This window comes from Myotis yumanensis, unplaced genomic scaffold (assembly GCF_028538775.1).
Source record: "Myotis yumanensis isolate MYYU_CA2020_CCGP unplaced genomic scaffold, mMyoYum1.0.hap1 SCAF_7, whole genome shotgun sequence".
Taxonomy (NCBI): Eukaryota; Metazoa; Chordata; class Mammalia; order Chiroptera; family Vespertilionidae; genus Myotis; species Myotis yumanensis.
Window position 1 is genome coordinate 3,303,954 of NW_027223758.1, and position 25,835 is coordinate 3,329,788.

Consider the following 25,835-nt stretch of genomic DNA (forward strand, 5'->3'; position numbering starts at 1 on the left):
CACTGAAGGGTCCTGGGTTCAAGTCCAGTCAAGGGCAAATGCCTGGGTTGTGGACTCGATCCCCAGTACAGGGTGTGCAGGAGGCAGCCGATCAATGATTCTCTCATCACTGATGTTTCTATCTCTCTCTCCCTTCCTCTCTGAAGTCAATAAATAAATAAATATATATATATATATAATTTTTTTAAAAAAAGCTGTACATTTATAGCATGAAATACTATGCAGCAGTAAAAAAGAATCTCTTACCCTTTGAGACAGCATGGAGGGACCTGAGAGTATCATGCTAAGTGAAGTAAGTCAGTCAGGGAAAGACAAGTATCACATGATCTCACTCATATGTGGAATCTAAGTAACAAAATAAACTGATGAACACAGAGGATCCAGGGACATGGAAGCATGAACAGAGTGTGAAATCTCAGAGGGAAGGTGGGGAGGGTTGGAGGTAATCAAACAAACACCTTGTATGCATCTATGCATGGCCCATGGACACAGACAATGGTAAAGCCCTGGGGGTGGGAGTGGGCTGGAGAGGGTCAATAAGGGAAAAAGAGAACATATGTAATACTTTCAACAATAAGGATTTTTTTAAAAACCAAAATAAAAAACAAAAAAATCACTAGCCTCCCATCATGTCCAGGGTGACTGGATGCCTTAGGTAGGGAAGGGAGGCCACCCACTGATACCTGTTCCCAGGCATCGTTCGGGCAAAGCGAGCAGTGCAGGAGCAGCCAGGAGGACTCTGCAGGGACACTAAGGGGCAGTGCACTCTGCGCGTAGGGAGGAGGTCTGACAGACTTAGACAAGGCAGAGCCGTTCCAGGAGGAAGCAGCTGACAGGGAGGGGCTAGAGAAGGGAGGAGGGATGAGAGGAGAGGTGAAGGGAAAGAAACGCAGATAGTAATGTCAGGAAAGATGCTGGCCTGGCTCATGTCAGGAGAGGAACAGTGATCATGAGATGCTATTGCTCACCTGCTCATCAGAACCTGACATCCACTGTGGGCGCGGTGGTGGGAGGCAGCCCCACACCTGCTGGTGGGAGGGCAGTGGTGCCCGCCCCCCAGATTTGCTGCATGGGCAGAACTGCACGTGCACCACCCTGGGTCCAGAAATGACCCTACACCCAGTAGCAGGCAGGGTAGAAGGAGTGGGAAGCAGCTTGGGAGCCCTGGCACTGGGGGTGGGTAAGGTGGTGGGAAGCCTATAGTTACCCAGGAAAATGGAAGGAGAGACACAATGTCACTTATGATTCCTGGAAAGATGGACCACAGAATTTTTATTGGTTGCCTCTCGGGGAAGGGCAGGGACAGGAAGCTGAATGTGTATATAGAGGGATACTCTTGTTTGAGAGCTTTGACTTAGGATTTACAATGTTAAAACAAAGTACATTTAAGAAAGCAATCTGCACGCATGGAAAATAAAATGAAACAAAGCCCTGAGCACAACCACCGGAGAGGAGCCCCTTCCCCCCAAAGCAGAGATAGGAGATGCACCCCGAGGACGGGCAGAGCTAGGGGCACCAATGGACTTGGATTTTGGGGCAAACACGCTGTTGGGTGAGTTGATCCTGCTCCCAGAACTGCTGTGCACATGGGATAAAGTGAGGGAGTCACTGGTTACATGCTAGGCTCAACCCATCAGCACTAGTCAGCACTAGCATTCACACCTGGAAATGTCAGTGTGTGTGGGAGAAAAGACACATACATGAGCCAGAAGAGGTCAAATCAATCCTGTCATCCCTGAAACAAATCAAAATACAGCTGCTGTTTCCCATAAAATACATAATACTTCAAAATACATATAAAAGACCGGGAACAGAGCAATCCAGCAGCTCTCCAGGGCCCAGCATGGTCCCGAGGCCTCTCTCCCTGCATGAGTGGCTGGCTGCAGGCCAGGACAATAAAGGTACAGGGTGAGCCGGAGCATCTTTTGTAAGAGATTAGGGGCCTTGAAGAGGCTCTCACAGCCACAGATGGAACAACCTGTCTCTGGAGCATGTCCAGCAGGTTAAATCCCGTGAGTTTAAAATACATAAAAAAGAGCCCAGTGTGGCTAAGTGGTTGAGAGTCAACCCATGCACCAAGAAGTCACCAGTCGATTCCGGCAGGGCACGCTCCCAGGTTATGGCTCAGTCTCCAGTAGGGAGCATACAGGAAGCAGCTGATTGATGCTGATGTTTCTCTCTCATCGATGTTTCTATTTCTCTAAAATGACTAAAAACATATTTAAAAAATTTTAAATACATAAAAAGACATCCTAGTCATTTATGCGAGCACACTGGGTGATGGTAGTGAATCAAACACATAATCTGAAGACTCTCAGGAAGATTCCTTCATTGGTGCTGACCTCTTAATAACACCACACTCACCGCAGACATCTCAGGAAGTACGTAAGGTGGTCGGTGCGGCACTGACCTGCAGCCCTAATGAGCGCATCGGTCGTGGCACTGAGCCCAGCAGTTCTTAAACTCAGAGCAAGAGCAACAAGCTGTCTCCCGATGCAAAACCACAGACAATGGGAACCCTGAACAGAGTGCACACCTGACAGTATCATGGTGGACATGTTTAAAAAAAGCCCTATCAAAGACAAGATGGCGGCATAAGGTACAAACCTGTACGTGCTGCCCCCCACAACAACATTAAAACCACAACTATAAGACAAAACAGCTATCATCCAGAACCACGGGAAAGCTGATCGAGCGGAAGTTCTACAACTAGAAGGAAAGAAAGAAGCGCATTGAGACCGAGAAGGAGGGGAGAGGCGCCAAGAACAGAGGTACGGGGGCGCGTGTGAGGCTGCTGCACCTTGGTGCGCGGTTTTTTCAATCGGAAGGGACAAGCACTGAACTCATTTACGGTGAGACGCTGGGGTCCCAGGCTCCTACGGGGAGAAACGGGACTGTCTTGCAGCGGTTCGGGATGCGAAGGTGACTTTCTCACAGTGCTGCTCGCAGGGATCACTGTTGCTGCGGGGGCATGCGGCACTTGGGGAGTCGCAGAGTCTCGGGGTCGCTGACAACACTATTGCTGTTTGCCCCGCCCTGGGAACTCTCTGAGACCCCGCCCCACTACATCCCCTCCCAAGCTGTGCTCAGCGGCACAAAGGAGGCACCTGCGCTTTTGCAACCTAACAAACTGCAGTGAATCACAGAGCTCCAAAACTTCCAAACTCCAAACAAAGAGGAGAAATCTGTTGATATTGCTGTAGCCCCTGCTGGTGGTTGACTTGGAGATCCAGGAGCCAGGGTACCCCTGGTCAGATACCAGATTTCAACTCCCTACATCCATAAGGGACACACTCAAGAAGCAGACTCAGTGAGCACCAAAGCAACACTGAAGCAAGTCCTGCCCCATAAGGGTGTCTCCAGCACAGAAGTTCTTCTTATAGACACAGCGGCTCCTTGCAGTCAGCCAAAAATGCGGAGACAAAGAAACATGACACAAATGAAAGAAATGGAGGAAAGCAAACTAATGGAGGACATAGAGTTCAGAACCACAGTTATAAGATTACTCAAGAATCTTCTACGAACCTCTGAGGAACTTAGTGAGACCTTCAAGGATCTTAATGAGAATACCAAAAAAATGGAAAAGGACCAGTCAGAAATTAAACATACACTGACTGAAATAAAGAATAATATACAGAGATCCAACAGCAGACGAGAGGATCCCAAGAATCAAGTCAAAGATCTGAAATACGAAGAAGCAAAAAACACCCAACCGGAAAAGCAAAACGAAAAAAGAATCCAAAAATATGAAGATAGTGTAAGGAGCCTCTGGGACAACTTCAAACATACCAACATCCGAATTATTGGGGTGCCAGAAGAAGAGAGAGAGCAAGATACTGAAAGCCTATTTGAAGAAATAATGACAGAAAACTTCCCCTACTTGATGAAAGAAATAGACTTACAAGTCCAGGAAGCGCAGAGAACCCCAAACAAAAGGAATCCAAAGAGGACCACACCAAGACACGTCATAATTAAAATGCCAAGGGCTAAAGACAAAGAGAGAATCTTAAAAGCAGCAAGAGAAAAAGCTAGTTACCTACAAGGGTGTACCCATACAACTGTCAGCTGATTTCTCAACAGAAACCATGCAGGCCAGAAGGGAGTGGCAAGAAATATTCAAAGTGATGAATGCCAAGAACCTACAACCAAGATTACTTTATCCAGCAAAGCTATCATTCAGAATTAAAGGTCAGATAAAGAGCTTCACAGATAAGGAAAAGCTAAAGGAGTTCATCACCACCAAACCAGGATTATATGAAATGCTGAAGGATATTCTTTAAGGGATAAATACCACATGATCTCACTCATTTGTGGAATATAATGAACAACATAAACTGATGAACAAGGACTGATCCAGAGACAGAGAGGCATTGATTGGACTGTTGGGCCCTGGAGGGAAGGTAGAGGAGGGTGGGGGTAAGGGGGAGAGATCAACCAAAGGACTTATATGCAAGCATATAGGCCTAACCAATGGACATGGACAATGCAGGGGGGGGGGTGGGGACATGAGGGGGGGGGGTAGGGGATAACGTGGGGATAAGGACACAGGTGTAATATCTTAATCAATAAAAAATATATTAAAAAATAAAAATAAAAAAAATAATTAAAAAAGCCCTATCCTTCCTGGCCGGTGTGGCTCAGTAGTTGGCCATGGCCCCATGCACCAAGAGGTCACCATTTAATTCTCAGTCAGGGCACATGACCGGGTTGTAGGCTGGATCCCCAGTTGGGGGCGTGCAGGAGGCAGCCAATCAGTGATTCTCTCTCATCATTGATGTTTCTTTCCTCTCTCCTTCTCCCTTCCTCATTAAAAAATCAATGAAAAAATATATTTTAAAAAAGGGCCCCATCCTTTAGCAAAATATAAGAAATACTAATGGCCCAGTGCACAGATTCATACACATTGAAAGGAAATTAATTAGAAGAAATATTTTAATATCGCTATTTGCCCTTTCTCTATAATAGAAGTGTCAATAGTTGATCTTCAGACAGATTCTGTCGACAACACCGCTTTCTTTCAGTTTCAGAATGTCAACAAAAACCACCAAATTCACGATCAACAATGACAGATCGAAACACATGCATGCAATTGGCACCAGTGAGAGCTTTATATGTATCGCGCAAGCACGAGTCAACTTAGCCTTTTATATATATAGAATAAACTTGCTTAACTAGATCTGCTTTTTGACTTAGCTAAACTTTTTCCAGGCCAGTGAAGCACCCCAACTTCTCTTTCAGGTAATTGTCAGCAACACAGCAGTAAATATCAACACGAAGCAGATTATTATTATAGGTCACTCAGGGAGAACAAAGGGTAAAATATTTAACTGCAGCAGTGTTTGACTATATTCTGCACAGTGAGAAAACCTGAAGTCATTTTCAAGGCCCACCATTTCTTACTTCTTTTCAGTCAGGTCAAGTTTCTAAGCTTTCTAAATCTCCGTTTTCTGGCTAATGAAAAAAAAAAATAGGATTCCACCGAGTCTTCTAAGGACTCTAGGACTTCTGTGAGGATCAAATGAGATGAGGCACGGGAAAACACTTCACAGACATTTGGTTACAGTGTAAAGTGTTTCCACCTGGCTATAAAGCAAGTTGTATTCCTGGGCTGAAGAAACTGTAAGGAAACTAGTCGCCAGGGAGAGGAAGTCGGGCGTTGCTACGTGACATCATTACCCAAACACTTAGCATATTATCCTTTTATATATATACTAGAGGCCTGGTGCATGAAATTCGTGCACTGTGGGGTGGGGATCCCTCAGCCCAGCCTGCCCCCTCTCACAGTCTGGGAGCCCTCGGGGGATGTCCTACAGAAGTCCATGGGGAGTAGGCCTATGCCACAGTCTGGCCGTGGAGGCTCGGAGCAGGCGCCGTGTGTGTGTGTGTGTGTGTGTGTGTGTGTGTCCGCCCACTGTGGGGGGGCGGCGTGGCCAGGCCAGACCCTGAGTAGTACCACTGTTGCTACCACTATCATTAGTGTCTGGGATGCAGGCATGGCTTGAAAAGACTGAACCACACCCCAGGCCTCTCTGACCCTGAGTTTGTTCATCTGGGAGTTGAAGCAGGAGGGGAGCCCCGCACTCTAGGCCCTTCACGGAGACATCTTTTTTGCCCTCAGTCGTCTTCCCCTTTCCAGGCCTGAGGACAGCAACGTTCTTCTTGGTTTTTGTTTTTTTACCTATTTTTTTTTAAGAAGGTGGAGATTTCTAGAAAAGACAAAATTACAGAGACAGAAAGCAGACCTGTGGCTGCCTGGGGCTGAGATGAGGTTGACTGCAGATGGGCAAACAACATGATGGAAGCTTGAAAACGGCTTGTGTCGGTGGTTGAGCTGTTGTGGAAATTCACGCATCAAATAGTATGCCTGCTGTGGGTGAGTTGTATGGCATGTAAGTGCCTCTTCGAGAAAGCCGTGTAAAGGCGTACATCTAAAAGGGAACCCTCTTAAAACCACAGTTGGTGTGGGATTACCACCTTCTAGGAACTTGATAGAAAGTGTTCAGTCAATGGTTGTGAACTTGAAGAAGCGTGGAGAGTGTGCTGAATTGGAAGCCTTTATGTGACCTGGGCAGGTCTAAGCTCTGTCTGGGTCTGTTTCCTCGTCTGTGACATCCCGAGTTGATGCCCTCGGAGGGGTGAGAGGTGCCGGGGACGGCCCCTGCGGTGGCTGCCCTGCCCAGTGCTCTGTGCTGCAGGCCCTCGGGCTGTCCCAGGGTCACTGTACCTTCGCCTTTGCCACAGAGCACCTCTTCCTTCCTGCCTTTGTGCGGAGGACTTCCTCCCGCCAGCCCCTAGAGCAAACACACAGCCGGGAACAACTGGAAAATCCGGACTGGCCTGGCCTCGTTTCCCCGCACCCCTGGCTCCTTCCATTGACTGGGACCAGAGAAGCCACCAGGAGACTGCCCTGGAGAAAACCTCTCAGACCAGGGGGCCCAAGCACCTCCTCGGCACTGGTACATGTGGCAAGCTAGGCTTTCCTCTCCCCTCGCAGCCCTGACAGGTGACCTCAGCCGCGTAGGCTCGGAGCAGGCGCCTGGTGTGTGTGTGTGTGTCCGTGTGTCCGTGTCCGCTGGGGGTCAGCCCCCAGCCGCATCTGAGGCTTGGAGCAGGCGCCCCTCTGTGTTGATCTCTCAGGCTCCAGGCTGCGCCTGCGTGTTGTTCTCTCAGGCTCGGGGCCACACCCAGCCCCTCCTCCTGAGCTTGTTGTGACCATTATGGAGTCTCGACCTCATTTGCATATTACTGCTTTTTTTATATATATATATAGACATATAGATGGGCAAATGAGAGGTGTCTGGATTGGGGGGGCAGTGTAGAGGCAGCGTGGGAGCCCTGAGTGGCGCTGTGGGTGCTGGCCGGGGGTGGTTATGCGGTTCTGTCTACTTCTACATGGTCGGAAACCGTTGTGTTAACTAGTCTGTTGCTATTGTCTCAGTGAGCTGATAAGTAGAAAGAGGGTGTCACCCCTTTAGTGATGCCCACAGAGGTGAGCATTTCAAGGGCCAAGGGGATGAGTGCTCTGAAGTGGTGCAAAGGACCCAGCCAGGTGACTGCGCGCAGCACTCTGGGGACAAACCCACCCACATGTTCATATGCGGCTCTCATAGAGACCATGGGCTCCTTCGGGAGTGCAGCGTAACGAGGTCACCATGTGAGAAAGATGCCGTGGAGTCAGACTCCTGCAGAGTCAGGATCAGGAGCTTGTCAAATTCAGCAGTCTGTCTTGAAGCCCCAGACACCCTTCTGTCCAGACCTGAACTACTCAGTCACACAGAGGAGTACGACCGCTGAGAGGAGAAAGTACCAAACACGTCATTAGAAAGGTAGCAGAGAGGTGTGCAGAACGCATGCATGTGCCAGCAGGGTCAGCGTGTGGCTGCTGAGGCCTGGAGTGAGCATGCCTCGTGAGGGGCGAGCACACCCAGTGCCTGGTCTGGGTGTCTAAACACCAGCCTCCAATCAAGGACAGCAGTGGACAATGGAGAAAGCCAGGTCAAGGGCGTGGCTCAGGTAACAGCAACACTGCTGTGAATTCCTCCACTGGGTCGCTGCACCAAGGTGACTGTGTGAGATGGTGATGTTACAGGAAGTAGGTGAAGGGTATACAAGACTCACTGTGCTGTTTTGCAACTTCTATAAAGTCACCGAGGATTCTCACCATCAGAAAAAGGCCTGTGGCTTCTGGACGCCAGTCACTCCTGTCACAGACTCCAAGCATTGGAGCTCTGCCTGCAGCCCTCACGGATGGCCTTCTGGGTCTCACCCTCTGTGTGTGTCCAGGAACCCCACAAACATCCCCATTTCACACCGATTACCAAGAGCACATCACAGAACACGGAGGGAAACCTTCCGAGTTTAACCTACAGTTATTTCCTCTTGTCCATCAGTAACCTCACTTCCTCACCTCCGCCCCTTACAGCTTTGTACCCTTCCGGTTTCATCATCTTTACTCCATGCTACTTACAAATCTGCAGAGTCACCCTAGCCGGTTTGGCTCAGTGAAGAGAGCATCGGCCCATGGACTAACGGGTACCTTGGTTGCAGGCTCCATTCTGGCCCCGGAGGCAACCAATCAATGTGTCTATCTCACATCAATGTTTCTTTCTCTCTGTTTCTCCCCCTCCCTGTCACTCCCTCTAAAAATCCTTGAGTGAGGATTAACAAAACAAAACAAACAAAATGTGGGGAGTGAACCCTTCTGTGGGTTCACAGTGCCTAACGCTGACCTCGGACGGGGAGTGAACCATTCTGTGGGTTCACAGTGCCTAATGCTGACCTCGGACGGGGAGTGAACCCTTCTGTGGGTTCACAGTGCCTAACGCTGACCTCGGACGGGGAGTGAACCCTTCTGTGGGTTCACAGTGCCTAACGCTGAGCTCGGACGGGGAGTGAACCCTTCTGTGGGTTCACAGTGCCTAACGCTGACCTCGGACGGGGAGTGAACCCTTCTGTGGGTTCACAGTGCCTAACGCTGACCTCGGACGGGCCGCCCACTCACCAGGCCGATGCACTTCTTCAGGATCCCCCACACACTGAAGTCACTCCTGGTGAACATCGGGGCCGGCAAGCACGTCCTGAAAAGCAGTAACCACAGCAATACATGTTATTATTAATCCAACATGAGGTTCCCTTATGACTGGTGATTTTGCTCAATGACCATTTTTCTCTAATTTTCCTGGCGTGCCTGGGGAGAAAAAGATCTGGCTCAGTCCCAAAGGAATGGACTTGTGGGAGGGACCCTAGGAGAAAATGACCATGACCACACCAATGACTCTCCTTCCAGAGCTGGAGACAGGTCGCCTTGTCCCCGGAGCAGCAGTGTACCAGGCGCCTGCAGCACTGCAGAACCATGGACAGAGGCCAGGCCACAAGGTCCCCAAGAGGGAACTACATTAAGAAAACCTTTTCAGCCCAGCCAGTGTGGCTCCCTGACTGAGCATCAGGGCATGTGCCCAGGTTGCGGGCTACATTCCCAGTAGGGGCATGCAGGAGGCAGCTGATCGACGATTCTCTCTCATCATTGACGTTTCTCTCTCTCTCTCCCTCTCCCTTCCTCTCTCTAAAATTAATAAAAAACGACAATTTTTTTTAATTTTTAAGAAAAAAATAATAAAATAGTTTAAAAGAAAGAAAACCTTTTCAGAAATGCATTGTTTGCCCCTTTCAATGTGTGTGTGTTCCTGAGGCACATTCCTGCCCCAGGGACCTCCCTGCAGACCTGTGGCAGCCCCACAAGCATGTCTGCACCATGAGACCCTGTTCACAGGAGACTGGGATGGGGAACCCCTGACCCAAGCGGGGCCTGGTCTCCCTTCTGGAAATTTGGCTGGGATGAGACCCTCATTCCATCTGGGCGGGAGGGGTGCCCAGTGGGACGGGGGTGCGGGTTTGCAGGAAGCTAGATGGACCCGAGACTGAAGACTGAGCCAGTGGTTCCCTGCGTCCCAGAAGCCCCCGGTGCTCCCCTGGACGGGTCAGTGCTCTTAGGACGGGAGGACCGTGAGTCAGTGCCTCTGCTCCAGCACTCTGCTTGGAAAGATGACAGCAGTGCTCTCACCCCATAAGGACCCCAAGCTTCCCCTTGGGGTGTCAGTTAGGGCAGCTGAGTCAGGGCACAATGCTTATTCTCAGGAATGGGAGGGAGAAGAGAGAGGCAGCTGGAGACGAAATGAGAAAAACTGCCATTTACAGAGCGCCACATGCCAGGCTGCCAGAAACTGACACCTGGTCACTTGGCAACTGTCATCTGGGCTGGACTGCGAGGGGGCTGAGAAGGGAGCATGGAGACAGGAGGGGAGAGGAGACAGCAGAGATGGAGGAGGCGGAGAGGGGCAGGCAGGCAGAGCCCGATGTGGGGGCCCTGGAGGACCCAAGAGAGCCACTGTGGCTGGGCCCAGAGACAACAGAGAGGGGGCCAGGGAGGAGGAGAGGACGCTGGCCCTCAGCCTAGAGGAGGTGACCTTAGAGTTCACAGTCCACACCGAGGTACTTGTGAGAGGAAAAGGGTGCTATTAGCGATTCCCAAGGGGGGGCACCATGTGAACACCTACCTGAGATGTTTTTCTTTCTTCCTCACCCGAGGACATTTTTTAAAATATATTTTATTGATTTCAGAGAGGAAGGGAGAGGGAGAGAGACAGAAGCATCAATGATGAGAGTCACTGATTAGCTGCCTTTTGCATGCCCCTACTGGGGATGAAGCCTGCAACCCAGGCATGTGCCCTTGACCATCGAACCCAGAACCCTTCAGTCCGCAGGCCGTCGCTCTATCCACTGAGCCAAACAGGCCAGGACACCCGAGGATACTTTTTCCATTGACTTTTTTTTTTTAAATATATTTTATTGATTTTTTACAGAGAGGAAGGGAGAGAGATAGAGAGTTAGAAACATTGATGAGAGAGAAACATCGATCAGCTGCCTGCTGCACGCCCCCTACTGGGGATGTGCCCGCAACCAAGGTACATGCCCTTGACCGGAATGGAACCTCGGACCCTTCAGTCGGCAGGCCGACGCTCTATCCACCGAGCCAAAACAGTTAGGGCTCCACTGACTTTTAGAGAGAGTGGAAGGGAGGGGAGGGAGGGAGGGAGGGAAAGAGAGAGACTTGGATTGGTTGCCTCCTGCATGTGCCCTGACAGAGCTGGAGATCAAACCTGCAACCCAGGTACATGCCCTTGATGGAAATGGAACCTGTGACCCTTCGGTGCTTGAGCTGACACTGAGCATACTGGCCAGGGCCCACCTGAGAGTTTTAAGTGGGGGGTGGACGTGGGGGTGGACGAGGCCTGGTTAGACCTGTCTGAAAAAGTGACTGCTGCAGCATGAAGAAAGAGGGGGTGTGGGTGCAGTTACAGGGTGAGTGCAGGAGACCCAGGGAGAGGGGTGGATGTGATAGCAGACAGAAGGACTGAAAGGGCCCAGGCGTGTGTCAGAGTTGGGTAATGGGAAGGGGAGAAAAGGGGGCAGCTTCAGGGATGACTCGCCAATGTCTGGTTATGGACCAGTCGTAGGGTGCGGAGGAGGGGCTGACAGCAGAGGGTGGGCCTGCGTGGGCCAGGTCACCTTAGCATGCAGGAGGTGTGCCAACATCTGCAGAGCAAGTGAGCTAACAAGTAAAGGTATGAGTCCTCCAGGGCAGGGGTGGAGTAAGCATTTGGGCCTAAAGCTCAGAACAAGTCAGGAGGAAGGTGGATGCGCCCTGGAGCCCAGATGCAAACCAGCTCGGGGTGGACAGAGGCCCACCTCCCACGGATACCACCTCACGAGCTGCACCCCGCCGACGGGCATCGAGTCACTGTCATCAGAATCTCCTGGCCTGTGAACGAAACACTGGGAGACTGGAATGTGTCTCCCTGCACTGAAGGAGGAGGGCCCCCTGCAGTGTGCCAGGCCCGGGTGTGGTACCAGGTCGCCCGCGACGCTCAGGCTTCCCAGACTGTGGGGCAGGGTGGCACGGTGCCAGCACTGTGGATAGGGCCAGGAGTCGCAGTGCCAGCACTGAGCTCTGGAAGTCTTGGCTGCATGGGATGCTGGGTCTGTCAGAGGAGCGGGCCCACACGGCCCTCAGGACTCGGCGTGTTGGGGGCCGTCACGGACACACTGGAAGATTCTAAATCACACAGTGGAACACCATACCTGTGTCTCTGAATCCCATTCTCCTGCGGGGGCCTCTCCCCAGCTTCCCCGATGCCGTTGCTTTTGCTGGTGTCCACAGGCAGCCCTCCGGGGGCTCTCTGACTGGCCTCTGAAAATTCCCCAGAAGAGTTATCAGAATCAAAGCCTGCGCAAGACAAACAGAGTGGTCATTTTTGCAGGATGTGGAAGATAAAAACCTGCCTCCCAGAATTCTGTGCAAGCAGAATACCTGAAGGTCTAGATTGCTTCTACGGGCACATTCAGATTAAGTCTGCTTCCCAAGAACTAAGGGCAGAGAAGCAGGAGCATTTTGGGGAGCTTCCAAGGAGACAGACCGTCCACTCTGACCAGAATTTCACAAACACCAGGTTCCTTCGGCCTGCTGGGGACTGTCGCTAACCTGAGGTTCAGCCTCCGGGCCCTAGAACAGGGTTCCTGTGGCTTTATTCAATGGCTCACACCCTTCTGGGCCGGAGCCTCTACAGCGCTCTAACTGGCCCTCAAGGAGGCAGCATGCCCTTTCTGCGCAAGGTCTGCGGTCCTGCTCCACACCTCATCTTAAGATCTAAGCCATTGGACTGGTTTCTAAGGAAGGCGGACACTGTGCCGAACAACTACCAGAACCAATCGGACTGATGGTCGCTGAGAGCGAGTGACTGGTTTAACTAGAGCACTCCTCCCCAGCAGAGAAAACTGGGAAAATGAGCTATTTCGGCCTCACGTAAACTACAGTTGAATATGTTCTCCAGGCCACCCAGACTGCTCAAGAAGAGTGCCCACTAGGCCGTGCTCCGGGACCCTCCCCCAAAGGGCTTCCTCTCCAAGGAGCAGGCAACGGTGGGGAAGGAGGGCCTGCTCCCTCCACAAGAGAGCGGGTGCAGGCACTGGAGCACGGGCACTCTGCGCCCAAGCAAGGCAGAGAGGCTGGGCCACCAGGGCGAGGTGGCTCCTGCCAGTGACAGTGACGACCCAGATACTTCAGCAGGGGCCTGTGCTCACAAGGAGCTCAGGGTTCCCCCAATAGCGCCATTTCGCAGAAAGTAAGGCGAGGCCCAGGTGTAAAGCTAGGGGCTAATTGTTGTCAGACCCCAAACCTACAACATCTGCTGCTAAGCCTCACTGAGAATAAGCAAAATATCTTCTTTCATATTCTCCCACACTGACAAATTTATACAATGTAGGAGTGAGATTCATTGCACAATGATTTTGAAAGGATATATTAAAAATGAACCTCTTAAATGACCACTGTCTTCTGAAAGAGCCTCTAATGTTCGCGGCCAATCCCAAAAGCACATCTACTTGACCCCCACTCTACACTTAGCTTGAAACGTCCTGACTTAAGAGAATGTCTGCAGGGTCTGCCCACTGTCCTGTGCCAGGCGGCCTATCTCCACACACCTCCCTCAGTGCTGAGAGATTCATGTGGACCATTCGCTTCAACTACAGCCGACATGTGCCCAGTAAACAGGCCACACGTCGTTGACAATTATGTTGAGGTCTTGCCTCAAATTAAGCCAGTGCTCTGTAAACATGTATTTACTGTAGAAAAGAGGAAACCTGAAATCACTTGTGATCTGATCCTTCAGAGACAACCCCTTCTAACAGGCCAATTCGGGAAGTTTTAACCCTCAGTCAGTACATGGTTTCATGGACTTGAAGACCTTTTCATTTGAACAGTTCTGGATCCTGGAGGAAGTGGTTGCCTGTTGAAGTCATCCTATATAATATAAGGCTAATATGCAAATTGACCAAACGGCAGAATGACCAGTTGCTATGACATGCACTGACCAACACGGGGCAGAAGCTCAACAGAGGAGCTGCCTCCTGGTGGTCAGTGCGCTCCCACAGGGGGAATGCTGCTCAGCCGGAAGCCCTGAGCTGGGATCACAGCTGGTGAGCACAGTGGTGGCGGTGGTGGGAGCCTCTCCCGCCTCCCCTAAGGATGTCCGACTGACGGCTTAGCCCAATGGGAAGTGGGCCTAAGCCATCAGTCAGACATCCCCCAATGGCTCCCGGACTGCGAGAAGGCACAGGCTGGGCTGAGGAACCCCCTCCAACACCCGGAGTACATGAATTTCGTGCACCAGGCCTCTAGTTTCTTTAATAACTGTTGGGTTCAGAGACTTTTTAGGTGAGTTACAAGGGGAGCCCAGTGCTCCAGACAGTGAAGCAGGCTGCTCTGCGTCTCTGTGGCTAATTCACTGCAAGGGAACCCTTCCCATTGTCATTCCTCCCATTGTTTGTTCTGGAACCAAAGGATGGAGGTGACAAATCATTTCACCTGCCTTTTCCCCCTTTCCTGAGTCCATGCAGAGCATTACTGCTGTGCAGACAGACAAGAGGCACCACCCAAATGCCACACCATATGAGTTCCAGACCTCTCCGGGAAAATCCTCTGGCAGAAACTCAGATGGCCAGTGGTCTCGGTCACACTGGTTCCCAGGAGAGAAGGACCCATGGAGGCCAGCCTCTCTGGAGGCCTGAGGGCAAGTCCCTGAGCCTATCACCAAGTGGGGCTCAGTCTCATCAAGAGCTGAAGTGTGAAGAACAGGTGAGTCACAGACACACCTCTGGGGGAACCTCCACAGGGCGCACTTGAGGGATGGCGGCGTGCTCAGTGCCCCCTTCCTCCTGGGTTTCCCACAAGAATAAATCAGTAATCTGGGCTACCTGTCCATGCACTGGCCCCCACTCCTCCTTTGGGAAAGAGAAGCGTGGTGGTGATGGACGCACGCCTCGAGAACGTGCTGACAAAGCTCAGGGGACAGTGACAGCCGTCACAAAGAACCTTGTGCTGTGCTGGGCGCCATTTCATTTTGGCGGTAACAGCACAGGTGATCCCCTGACTGCACTTGGAAAGACCGTCACTAACACCTGGATATCCAAAACAAGATTCCAAAAGTGGGCCCTGAGGGTGGCGGGTAGAAAGTGAATGGCCGTCTTGAACTTTAAGAGCTTTGGACCTCAAGTGGTCACTGTGATGGGGGGAAGGGGCTGCTCTAAGTTTGTGTCCCGCCCAGCCCAGTGACCCAGCCTGCTGCCCCACCGCCCTCAGACAAACACTCCCTGCAACGCTGTTTCCACTCGGGCACACCCGAGCAGCTTTCCAACTACGGGCTATGTGCCACTACTTAGAATGGCTGTGGGAAAATGGAAAATAACTGAACTTTGAGCATTTACATGCAAGAGCAACTCTTTTAAAGACAAAAAACTGAATTGCCCTTTCTTATTATCTCCTGTCGTCTAAAGTTGAGCTTTCTCCCCAGATCTGGGAGTCAAGCCTGGGAACATGCTTTCCTGACCATCCTCACATCTGAAGAGTAGGTCTGAGACCCGGGTCCGTTCTCTGCGCTCACCTGTGACGGCATCAAAGAACTCCTCGTCCCCGTTCATCCTCGGCAGCCAGGAGCCCTGCCCCGATCTGCAGTCTCCTACTGAATCATTGCCTGGTCTACATTGACGGTGTCAGGTGCTTCACACGGGGAGCTTTGTGGGGTAAAATCCAATAGGTGGTGCAGATCTAAGGGGAGAAACATTTTGGCATACTTAACTTTCAGAAGTTTTATGGCTTAGAAACATTTTTCAAATACCCATTTGTCATTTTTTAAAATCAATCTCAATTACATCTTAGCAAAGAAATAAAATTAATGATTTAATGACAAATGCATGAGCCTGGCCAGGGACCTCAGTTGGTGGAGCATCAACCCCTACACCAAAAGTCTGTGGTTCGATTACCGGTCAAGGCATATAACTAGTTTGTGGGTTCGATCCCCAGTCAGGGCACGTATGAGAGACAACTGATCAATGATTCTCTCTCATATCAGTTTCTCTCTCTCCTATCTTCTCTCTAAAATCAATTAAAAAAAAACACACAAAAAAACAGGCCTAGCTGGTTTGGCTCAGTGGATAAAACGTCAGCCTACAGCTGAAGGGTCCCGAGTTCAATTCCAGTCAAGGGTTGCAGGCTCGATCCTGGTGGGGGGCGTGCAGGAGAGAGCTGATCAATGATTCTCTCTCATCATTGATGTTTCTATCTCTCTCCCTCTCCCTTCCTCTCTAAAATTAATAAAAAATATATATTTAAAACAAAACAAAAAAACATGATTAAAAAAATTTTTTTAAAAATCAATGAAAAACAAACAAGCATATCCTCAGTGAGAATTAAACAAAAATATTTTAAAATAACAAAATTTGCCCAGCTGGAGTGGCTCAGTGGTTGAGCATCAACCTATGAACCAGGTCAGGTTCAATTCCTGGTCAGTACACATGTCCAGGTTGCGGGCTCGATCCCCAGGAGGAGGTGGGGGGTGCAGGAGACAACCAATCAATGATTCTCTCTCATCATTGATGTTTCTATCTCTCTCCCTCTCCCTTCCTCTCTGAAATCAATAGAAATATATTTTAAAAATAACAAAATTCATGATTTCAGAAAATATGAGAGGAAACATTTATAATACAAATATCCAACAATAAATAGATCAATAAATAATCATTATTTGAAGAGTTATTTTTATTTTAAAATCTTCATCTACAGCCAAGGTTAGTGGCTCAGTAGTTAGAGCACTGGATTTGATTCCTGGTCAAGGGCACATACCTGAGCTGCTGGCCCTGCTCAGGATGTGTGTGGGAGGCAAACAATCTATGTGTCTCCCTCACATCAATTTTTTTTCTCTCTCTCTCTTCCCCTCTTCGTTCCCTCCCTTCTACTCGCTCTAAAAATCAATGGAAAAAATATCCTCGGGTGAGGATTAACAAAAATAAATTAAAAATAAAACCATCACCTAAGTTGTATAAGAAATGGTAAAACGACTGGCTTGGGACAGTCACACGACCAGGATAGTTTCCATTCCCACATCCGAGGCCAGACAGAGCTCAGGGATTGTGCTGAAGTCTTTCTCAGAACAGGCAGGTGGTTATAAATGAAAAATCATGTTAAAATATTTGTTTCACATCAACAGGAAGCCAATTTTCAATTCTGGAGAAGCTGCTATATAAGTTAGCTATTATCAGCATAAACTGAAATCAACTTAAATTTCCTCAAAATTATTTTGGCTCAGCCCAGCTGGCATGGCTCAGTGGTTGAGTGTCAACCTATGAACCAGAAGGTCACTGGTTCAATTCCCAGTCAGGACACATGCCCAGGTTGTGGACTCAATCTCCAGTATGCGGTGTGTAAGAGGCAGCCAATCCATGATTCTCCCTCAAGTCTAACAAATGCACCTTTACGTTTTTCTTAGAAAAACAGATCTGGTCACTTGGGAATCAGGTGACTGGCTAAGAGCTTGCGGACCTGGAGGGTTTATGTCCACAGTCAGCTCACTAAAGAGCAGGGTTTCGTGTTCTTTCTCTTCTCTATAAAAATGGGCAAGGTAACCGGGATGTAATCTTCACGGAGCACGGAAAATTCACCAATGATACAAAAACTCTGGGTCCTCTTTGGAGGTTAACTATGAATTCTGAATTTAAATTGTTCAAAGTAATATAAATTATATATAATAACTTCAAAATGCATTAGCAAGCAACCAGACAGAGGATAAATAAAGAGAGGCCTTCAACAACAAACTAACCCAACATGATCCAGCAAACACATGCAACATATACATTCTCCTCTGGTGCACACGGGACATTCTCCAGGACATGCGAGACCACAGATCCATCTCAGTGGATTTAAAAAGGCAGATATTATACAAAGCATCTTCTCTGACCACAAGAAGATGAGTTATAAATCAACAAAAGTAAAACTGGAAAGCTCACAAAACCGTAGAAATTAAATAGCATGCTCTTAAACAGCCCATGAATCAAAGAAGAAATCACAAGGGAAATATCCTCGGATAAGGATTAACACAACAAAAGCAAGGAGGTTGAATCAGTAATAAAAAAGCTCCCAACAAAGAAAAGCCCTGTATCTGATGGCTTCACTGGTGAATTCCACCATTTCAATTGGAAATAACATCAAACCTCCTCAAAGTTTTCCAAAAAACCTGGAGATGGGAAAACTTCCTAACTCATTCTATGAGGCCAGCACAACCCTGACACGAAGGCCACATAAAGACACTACAAAAAAGAAAACTACAAACTTACATCCCTTATGAACATTGATACAAAAAATCCTCAACAAAATACTAGCAAAGTAAACACATTAAAATGCATTCAGCAACACATTCAAAGGATTATACACCAAAAGGGATTTATTCCTGGAATACAAGGATCATACGAAGATCAATGTAATACATCACATTAACAGAATGAAAAAAACCAACCCATGATCATCTCAATGGATGCAGATAAACCATTTGACCAACTTCAACACTTCATGATAAAAAACAAATAAACGCCTGCCGTAACCAGTTTGGCTCAGTGGATGGAGCGTCGGCCTGCGGACTGAAAGGTCCCAGGTTCGATTCCGGTCAGGGGCATGTACTTGGGTTGCGGGCACATTCCCAGTAGGAGATGTGCAGGAGGCAGCTGATCAATGTTTCTCTCTCATCGATGTTTCTAACTCTCTATCTCTCTCCCTTCCTCTCTGTAAAAAGTCAATAAAATATATTTAAAAAACAAACAAACAAACAAACAAAAACACACTCAATAAACTAACAATAGAAGGATACTACCAGAACATAATAAAAGCCATAGTTGAAAACTCCACAGGGAACATCATGCTCAAAGGTGAAAGGCTGAAAGCTTTTCCTCAAAGTTCAGAACAAGACAAGGATGCCCACTCACCAATGCTATTGATCATAGTACTAGAAGTTCTAGCCAGAGTAATCAGACAAGAAAAAGAAATGAAAGGCATCAAAACTCAACAACAACAAAAAATAACCTGATTCAAAAAGGGGCAAAGGACTTAAATAGACATTTCATTTCACCAAGGAAGATGCACAAATGGCCAACAGGGTGGCCTTGACAGGCAGGCAGAGGGGACACCAGCCTGACCCTGAGGAGCCAGGGGACCAGCACTTCTGGTTGGGACCTGACAGGTGATGGCCTAGAGCCCCACCATCCACAAGTTTCCCCAAGTCCTTGCCTCCCCTAGAAACTGATATTCAACAGTGAGCGCCAGAGACACACCAGATACTTCGAGGAACAGGGTCATGAATCTAGAACAATCCAGAACAAAGTGCTTCAGAACCCACACAAGATGAATGGAGGCTCTTCCGCACAAAGTGTTTGTGTCGATGAACCCTGTCATTCTGTTCTGTAGCAGAGAAAAGCAGTTCCAATGCAGGGAGAGGAAGGAAGGTCAGGGCAGCAGCCCCGCCCACCCAGGCACCATGCACCCTGAGAGCAGTGGAGAAATCAGACCATCAGTAGGGCCACTGCCCCCTGCCTGTCCACTTCCGAGAGCAGAACCAGAGCCCTGGACCAGCAGGTGGTGACTGGACAACTGGAAGACCCAGCATTGCAGCCCTAGGGGCAGTGGGAAGCCCTGGGGGTATGTGGAGCATGCCCACCCCCCACCACCCTACCTCCCACCCCCGTGTCCCCAGTGCCCTGCTGCTCTGCCTGAAGCATCTATGCAGTCAGTCCAGATGCTTCGGATGCCATCTCCATCTGACAGAATCCAGTCTGAGACCCTCGCCCTTCCGCCTGCTGCCTCTCCCACCCCAGGGCCTTCCTTGTCAGTTCTCACACGAGTTCCACCTGCTCAGCCTCTGAACCAGTTTCACTGTGCTGAGAAACTGGTCACTCTAACATGAGACCTGCCCGCTCACTCCCAACTACACTTCCTGAGCCCTAATGGGGGTGGGGTTTAAACCAAGGTCAGGAAAATCCCTGAATTACTATACCCTCCCCCCTAAAGAGAGAAAATAAAAAAGGGAAAATGACAAACTTTTGTTTGTGTTCATTTTTCCCCAGGAAGATGACTCAGACTCTCCACCAGGTTCTCAAAGGGGTCGCTGATCCAGAACAGGGTTAAGACCCCACCAGGGGTTCCAAGCATGGCTGAGGGCATAGCAACGTGGCGGGATGTGCTGCACATCCCCGGGCCTCCCTCCCGAAGCCGCACTTCTTTCTTTCTTTCTTTTTTTTTAAAAATATATTTTTATTTATTTCAAAGAGGAAGGGAGAGGGAGAGACACATCAATGATGAGAGAGAATCATGATAGGCTGCCTCCTGCATGCCTCCCACTGGGGATCGAGCCCGCAATCGGAGCATGTGCCCTGACTAGGAATCAAACCGGTAACCTCCTGGTTCATGGGTCGATGCTCAACCATTGAGCGACACCAGCCGGGCCAAAGCCCCACTTCTTATGAGGTTCCCAGCAGCCAGGTGAAAACCCTACAAAATCAGCCAGGGACCTTCTACCCTGATGAGCATCATCAGTCAACCCCAGGCATGCAGCACTGCCTTAAAAACAGAACCATGGCAACACTGGGGGCTGCACCTGCACAGGAAACCACAACCCCTCCCTCCTCACTACCTGCTCCGCAGGTGGTATAACATTTCCCACGCTGATTTCTCTGTGGAATCCCAGCACTCGGAGCCTAACTCACCCCGAGCTCAGTACAACGTGGCCCTGGCCCTTCTCCTTCAGTGTGTCAGACAGGTGCCTGTTAACATCTGCCACCACTGCAGTCCTTAAAGCTTCTGCAGGGACATCAGATCACACAGCCACCCTGATATTAGGGCACTAGTGGAAGTCACTTTCCAGCCAAGCCCAGTGTACAGGTGCCAGATGACAGCTGACTTTTCTCTCTCAGCCTGGGAGCAGCCTTCGTTGGTTCAGTGGGACACACAGCTCTCACCCTGTGTGTCACAGCCTGCCCTCCCCACTGGCTGCCATCGTCCTCTCTGGAACCTGAAGTCAGGACAACTTCCCCACAAACCATCCTCAGACCATTCTCCCCAAGCACCTGACACCAGCCGGGAACAAGCTTTTCCTGGCACCTTTTAAGGCTAGTGCTTCCACCCTCTGGTCAAGGTACCAGCTCGAGTCAGACAGGTCTGCCCAACCAAGAGCCACTCAGTGGTTCCCATGTCGGCATGACTCAATAGAGCTGTGGGAGGGAGGTGCCCAGGTCAACAGAAGCGCACCTTCCCTCTGCCCTCCTTCTCAGACCCGCTGCGGGGCCAGGGTTAGCTCAGCCAGCACAATCCCAGAGTCCACGTCTCAAAACAACCCGCAAGATTCCACTGACACGCAGAGAAAGAAAGAGCAACAGACGCAAACACCAGGCAGAAGTCTACAAGCATCCCTGCTGCTCACAGTCCTTTCCCAAGGCGGACTGCACTGTTCAGCTCAGGGCACAGGTCAGAGTACTTGTGTGACCAGAAGGTCCCAGTGACAGCACAAGATGCTCTGAGATTCTGCCAGGGGACCGTAAGTTCTTTTCTGAATTTGGATAGAAAAGGAAAGAAGCGCCATGATGTTCACGGGCAAGGCTAGGTGACCATTTAACCACATGGTCATTAAGGAGAGCTGCGGGCATGGGTGGGTCCTCCACACCATGTATCACGGTGGGCTTGACCCTGGCAGGGTCAACACCAGAGATTTACCATCAAAAACACTTTGAAAACATAAAATTATAGCAGAGATACAAATTAACCACTGTCCACAGAAACTGCATTTAACGTGTCGAACTAGTCCTTGAAATATTAACTCTTAGGATTTAAATATTTCTTAATATTTAAGTCATGTTCAAATACTAACTTCCGTTCAGTCTCAATAAGCTCAAGACCAACCTTGAAGTGCACTGAGTTTCAGAATCAAGCCTTGCCCTTGCTAGTGCTGAACTCTACTGCCCTAGCCGGTTTGGCTCAATGAACAGAGCGTTGGCCTGTGGATCGAAGGGTCCCGGGTTCGATTCCAGTCAAGTACTTCGGTTGCTCCTCCCCTGCCTGGGCCGTGGTTGGGGCTCGTGCAGGAAGCAACTGTCGATGTGTTTCTCTCATATCAATGTTTCTCTCTGTCTTTCCCTCTCTCTTCCACTCTCTCTAAAAATCAATGGAAAAATATCCTTGGGTGAGGAATAAAAAATAAATAAACTCTATGAACGTCAGCCTTCCAGCAGGAAGTACGGCAGTGACCAGGAGACAGCCACACCCCCACTGTCCACATACTGTCCAGGTCCTCAGCTGAGCGACTGTGGGTGCTCATGGGTCCAGGGGTCTTTTTATAGTCGTTCTTATAAAGTGTCACTGTAACATTCAATAGAATGCAAACCTGCCTAACAAAGATTTATGTGGCTTCACTTCTAAATTGAATTTTTGTGGGTGTCTATGCGTCACTATTGGGTGGGGTCAATTTCAATGCTCTCAGGTCAGTGACTGAAGGTGAACTGGGCACCTAGTACACCACCAGACACTCCCTTACATTTTCTTCACATATATTCCACACAATAACCCATTTTGTGGGCAAAGTTAGAAAGTGAGGGAACCGGAACCCGAGAGCTCCCAGCCTGGGCTTGCCCCTCTGATCTCCAGGAAGATTCTTAACCTCTTGAATGGAACACGTTAGTCACGTTAGGCCCATTGTCACAGCTTTCCTGCAAATACATAAGCTCTATAAGCCTATATACACCACAGCCAAACCCCAGGAAAAGAGGCGGCCTTGGCTTCTCATGGGAATACCAAAGCAGTCATATGCAAGAGACAGTTAATTCCCTGTTGGAAGATAGTATAAAAGTACATAAAATGTTTCAAAACTTGCCCCACCAAAAACAAAAAAAGTGTTACTTCTGTAAATTAGCTGGGTGTGAGACAATGGGAAAGTTGAGCAGCTTTTTAGCACAGATCCTATCTAAGACTCATTTGCTGGCGTGTGCTGGAGGGCGTGGATAGGAGTCTAGGATGAGAAGCAAGTGGCACTCACTTCTTAAACACTAAAGTAACACTGCGCATCGAAATGTCAAGCAGATAGGAGTCTGAGCCCTAAATGCAGATGAGAGGAGGGCAGGTGCCTCGTGCACACTCAACAGCCACCTGCATTAAGCTCGCTCAGAGCCGAATCCCCAAGGGCAACCTTGTCCTTTACACTGTGGACATCCATCATCACCCCTGCTCCTCCAACTCCCCCTCCCACCACGAACAGTAATGACTTCACTACTGACGAAGGCAAGGGGCTTTGGCTAAATCTGGGACAGCACAATAACCACTTTATGTTATTTTTTTCCTCAGTCTGTTTATTCTAAGTTATGATATTCTTTTCACCGAGAATCACTTTATTTTAGAAGAAATAAAATGGTTTTATAAACATTTGTGCTCACAAAAGAATGACAATCGATTATCTCTGTGGCAAGAAACAAAGTTCGCACACTGTAATGCAGCACAATTAGAATGTTTTAAAGGAAAATGGCGAGGGGACGTTGTCAATGAAAATTTTGGTTTTAAAAGGCTGTATAGAGAGGAATTTAAGAGTGTGAACTTCGGCCCTAGCCGGTTGCTCAGTGGTTAGAGTGTCAGTCCGCAGAAGGGTCCCGGGTCCGATTCTGGTCAAGGGCACATCCCTCGGGGCGCGTGGGAGGCAACCTATCAATGTGTCTCTCTCACATCGATATTTCTCTCCCTGTCTCGGGAGAGGATTAACAGCAACAACAGAAAAGAGTGTGAACTCCAGAGCCAGACTGCCTCCCTGCTCCATAACTCACTGCTGCGGGATGCAGAGTAAGTTACTTAGCCTCTCTATTCCTCAGCTTCCACGTGAGTGAACGGAGGCTCATGTCAGTACTGGTCTTGCAGGTTGTTGTGAAGACCACGTGGATGAAGCAACTATCAGGTGCTTCTGGCCATCCTGGAACAACTGCTACATGTCATCATCACCTCAGGTAAGGGCTGCTAACAGGGGGGCACAGAAGGCAAACAGGAAAGGTAAATTCTACTGAGAAGATCCATCTGTTTACTCTTCACTCACTGTCCTGTTTTAAATGACACCAGCTCCGGCACCCAGGGCTGGTCAAGGAGGAAGTGTAGCCAGTAAGTTTCCTGTCCTCAGCAAGGGAGAGGGAACTAACGATTTGGAGCATCGGCCATGTGTCAGGGCCTGCTGGGGGCATCATTACATCTGCTTCTCTCATCAGCCCCACCAGGTGGGGGTACCTGTCATACGGGGCCAGGAGAGATGGCAAGCCCAGCAGAGTCAGGAGGGCCTCTGCTCGCTCGCTGTGACCTGTCATCTCCGGGGACACAGGCAATGAGACCCATCTCTAGATGGGCACGGGCAGGCCCAGCAAGGGGCTAACACAAGAGCTGTGGGCTCCTGGTCCAGAGCTTGTCCTAGACCAGTGATGGCGAACCTGTAACTCATTTTTTTGGTTGATTTTTCTTTGTTAAATGGCATTTAAATATATAAAATAAATATCAAAATATAAATCTTTTTTATACTATGGTTGCAAATATCAAAAAATTTCTATATGTGACACGGCACCAGAGTTAAGTTAGGGTTTTTCAAAATGCTGACACGCCGAGCTCAAAAGGTTCGCCATCACTGCCCTAGACTGACCCTTTGGGATAAACCCCCAAAACCTGAGCACAGCTTCCTGGGAGGTGACCCCCTCACTCAGGAGCGACCCCAACTACCTAACCACCTAGCTTCTGGGCTCACCAGCTTACACAATCACCGGGTTTTTGATCAACTGTGGAATTCAACTCAGAGCAGGAAGGAACCTTGGAAAACCGGCCTCTATCTGTGCTTACAAACTACCACGTGCAAGTCCTACTCTCCCGGTCGCCGCGTTAACGGTGAAGGAGGGAACCCTTTAAAATCTGATGGCATATCTAGTTGAGCTAACATGCGCGCCAGGTAGGAGCTCCCCACAGGCCATGTGGTCTGCTATGGTGACAAACGAAAAATAAGACAGAGCAGGGTCGGGGGTGGACACGGGCACAAGCCTTCCGCGAGAGGTCTCCACCGGTGGCCGCCCCCGGAGGGGCGGGGTCTCCAGCCGCGGGGACCGACTTCTCACCTCAAATATGCGAGTGAAGCCAGGGGTCCAAATGCCCCCCGGCCGGCGAGCCCACCGTATGGATGACCCCGACAGCGACAGAGGCCGGCAGGCGCCCCGGCCTCCGAGTTCACCCCGAACCCGACTTCCGGCTGCGGCGGCAGGTCTGGCTGGGGCCACAGTTGCCTGGCGACGCGGGGTCTCGGCTGCCGCCCGGGACCTAGGCCCAACGCCCCGCCACCAGAGCCAACTTTCCTCCCAAGTTCCCTCGCGGCCGAGACTCCAGGGCCAGGGCCTGCTCGCCGGGGGGTGGGCGCCGGGCTCCGGCTACCCGGGCCCGGTCCGGCCTCCCCGCCGCCCAACCGCCCAAGGCCGGGAGCCGTTCCCGGCGATGCGGGTTCCGGGCCGGGGTCCGGGCTGGGTCACTCACCTGGACCGCGGTCCGTCCGGCGGCCGCCTAGTCTCGCTGCGCGCCCCGCCCCGCCCCGCGCGACCCACTGACACCGAGGCGGAAGTGCGGCCGGCCGCCCCGCGGACTGACAGCCCGCGCCAGCCACTTGAGGCGCCCCGCGCCACCGCGTAGACCGCCGCCTGCCCAATCAGTGCTCGACCCGAGAGCAGCGCTGGGAGGCGGGACTATACTAATCACTTCGCTGGAGTGACACCTTCTACGCCCCTCGAAGGTCCCGCCCATATGGAGGAGTGACGACTCGAATAACCAATCATAGCATGGAGAGGCGGGGTTATGCAGATATTGACCCGAAGAGGGCGGGCGAGAGGTAGGAAGGGGCGAGGCTTGGAGAGCTGAGTTTACA

At 50.1% G+C, this 25,835-nt stretch overlaps 1 protein-coding gene across 2 annotated transcripts in view; it reads right to left on the reverse strand.

The window, feature by feature from the left end:
* The window catches only part of OSBPL2 (oxysterol binding protein like 2), a 41,184-nt gene extending 15,649 nt beyond the window's left edge, over positions 1-25,535 (reverse strand). The window contains exons 1-4 of one of the 2 annotated variants that reach the window (XM_070419656.1): positions 25,451-25,535; positions 15,495-15,658; positions 12,139-12,247; positions 9,002-9,077 (exon numbers count right to left, since the gene is read on the reverse strand). In XM_070419656.1, coding sequence (XP_070275757.1) covers positions 9,002-9,077; positions 12,139-12,247; positions 15,495-15,531 — 222 coding nt within the window. In that variant the 5' untranslated portion in view covers positions 15,532-15,658; positions 25,451-25,535. Of the gene's footprint in view, positions 1-9,001; positions 9,078-12,138; positions 12,284-15,494; positions 15,659-25,450 lie in introns of both variants that reach the window. The other variant, XM_070419655.1, reaches the window with a different exon arrangement.
* Between the last annotated feature and the right edge of the window lie 300 nt (positions 25,536-25,835).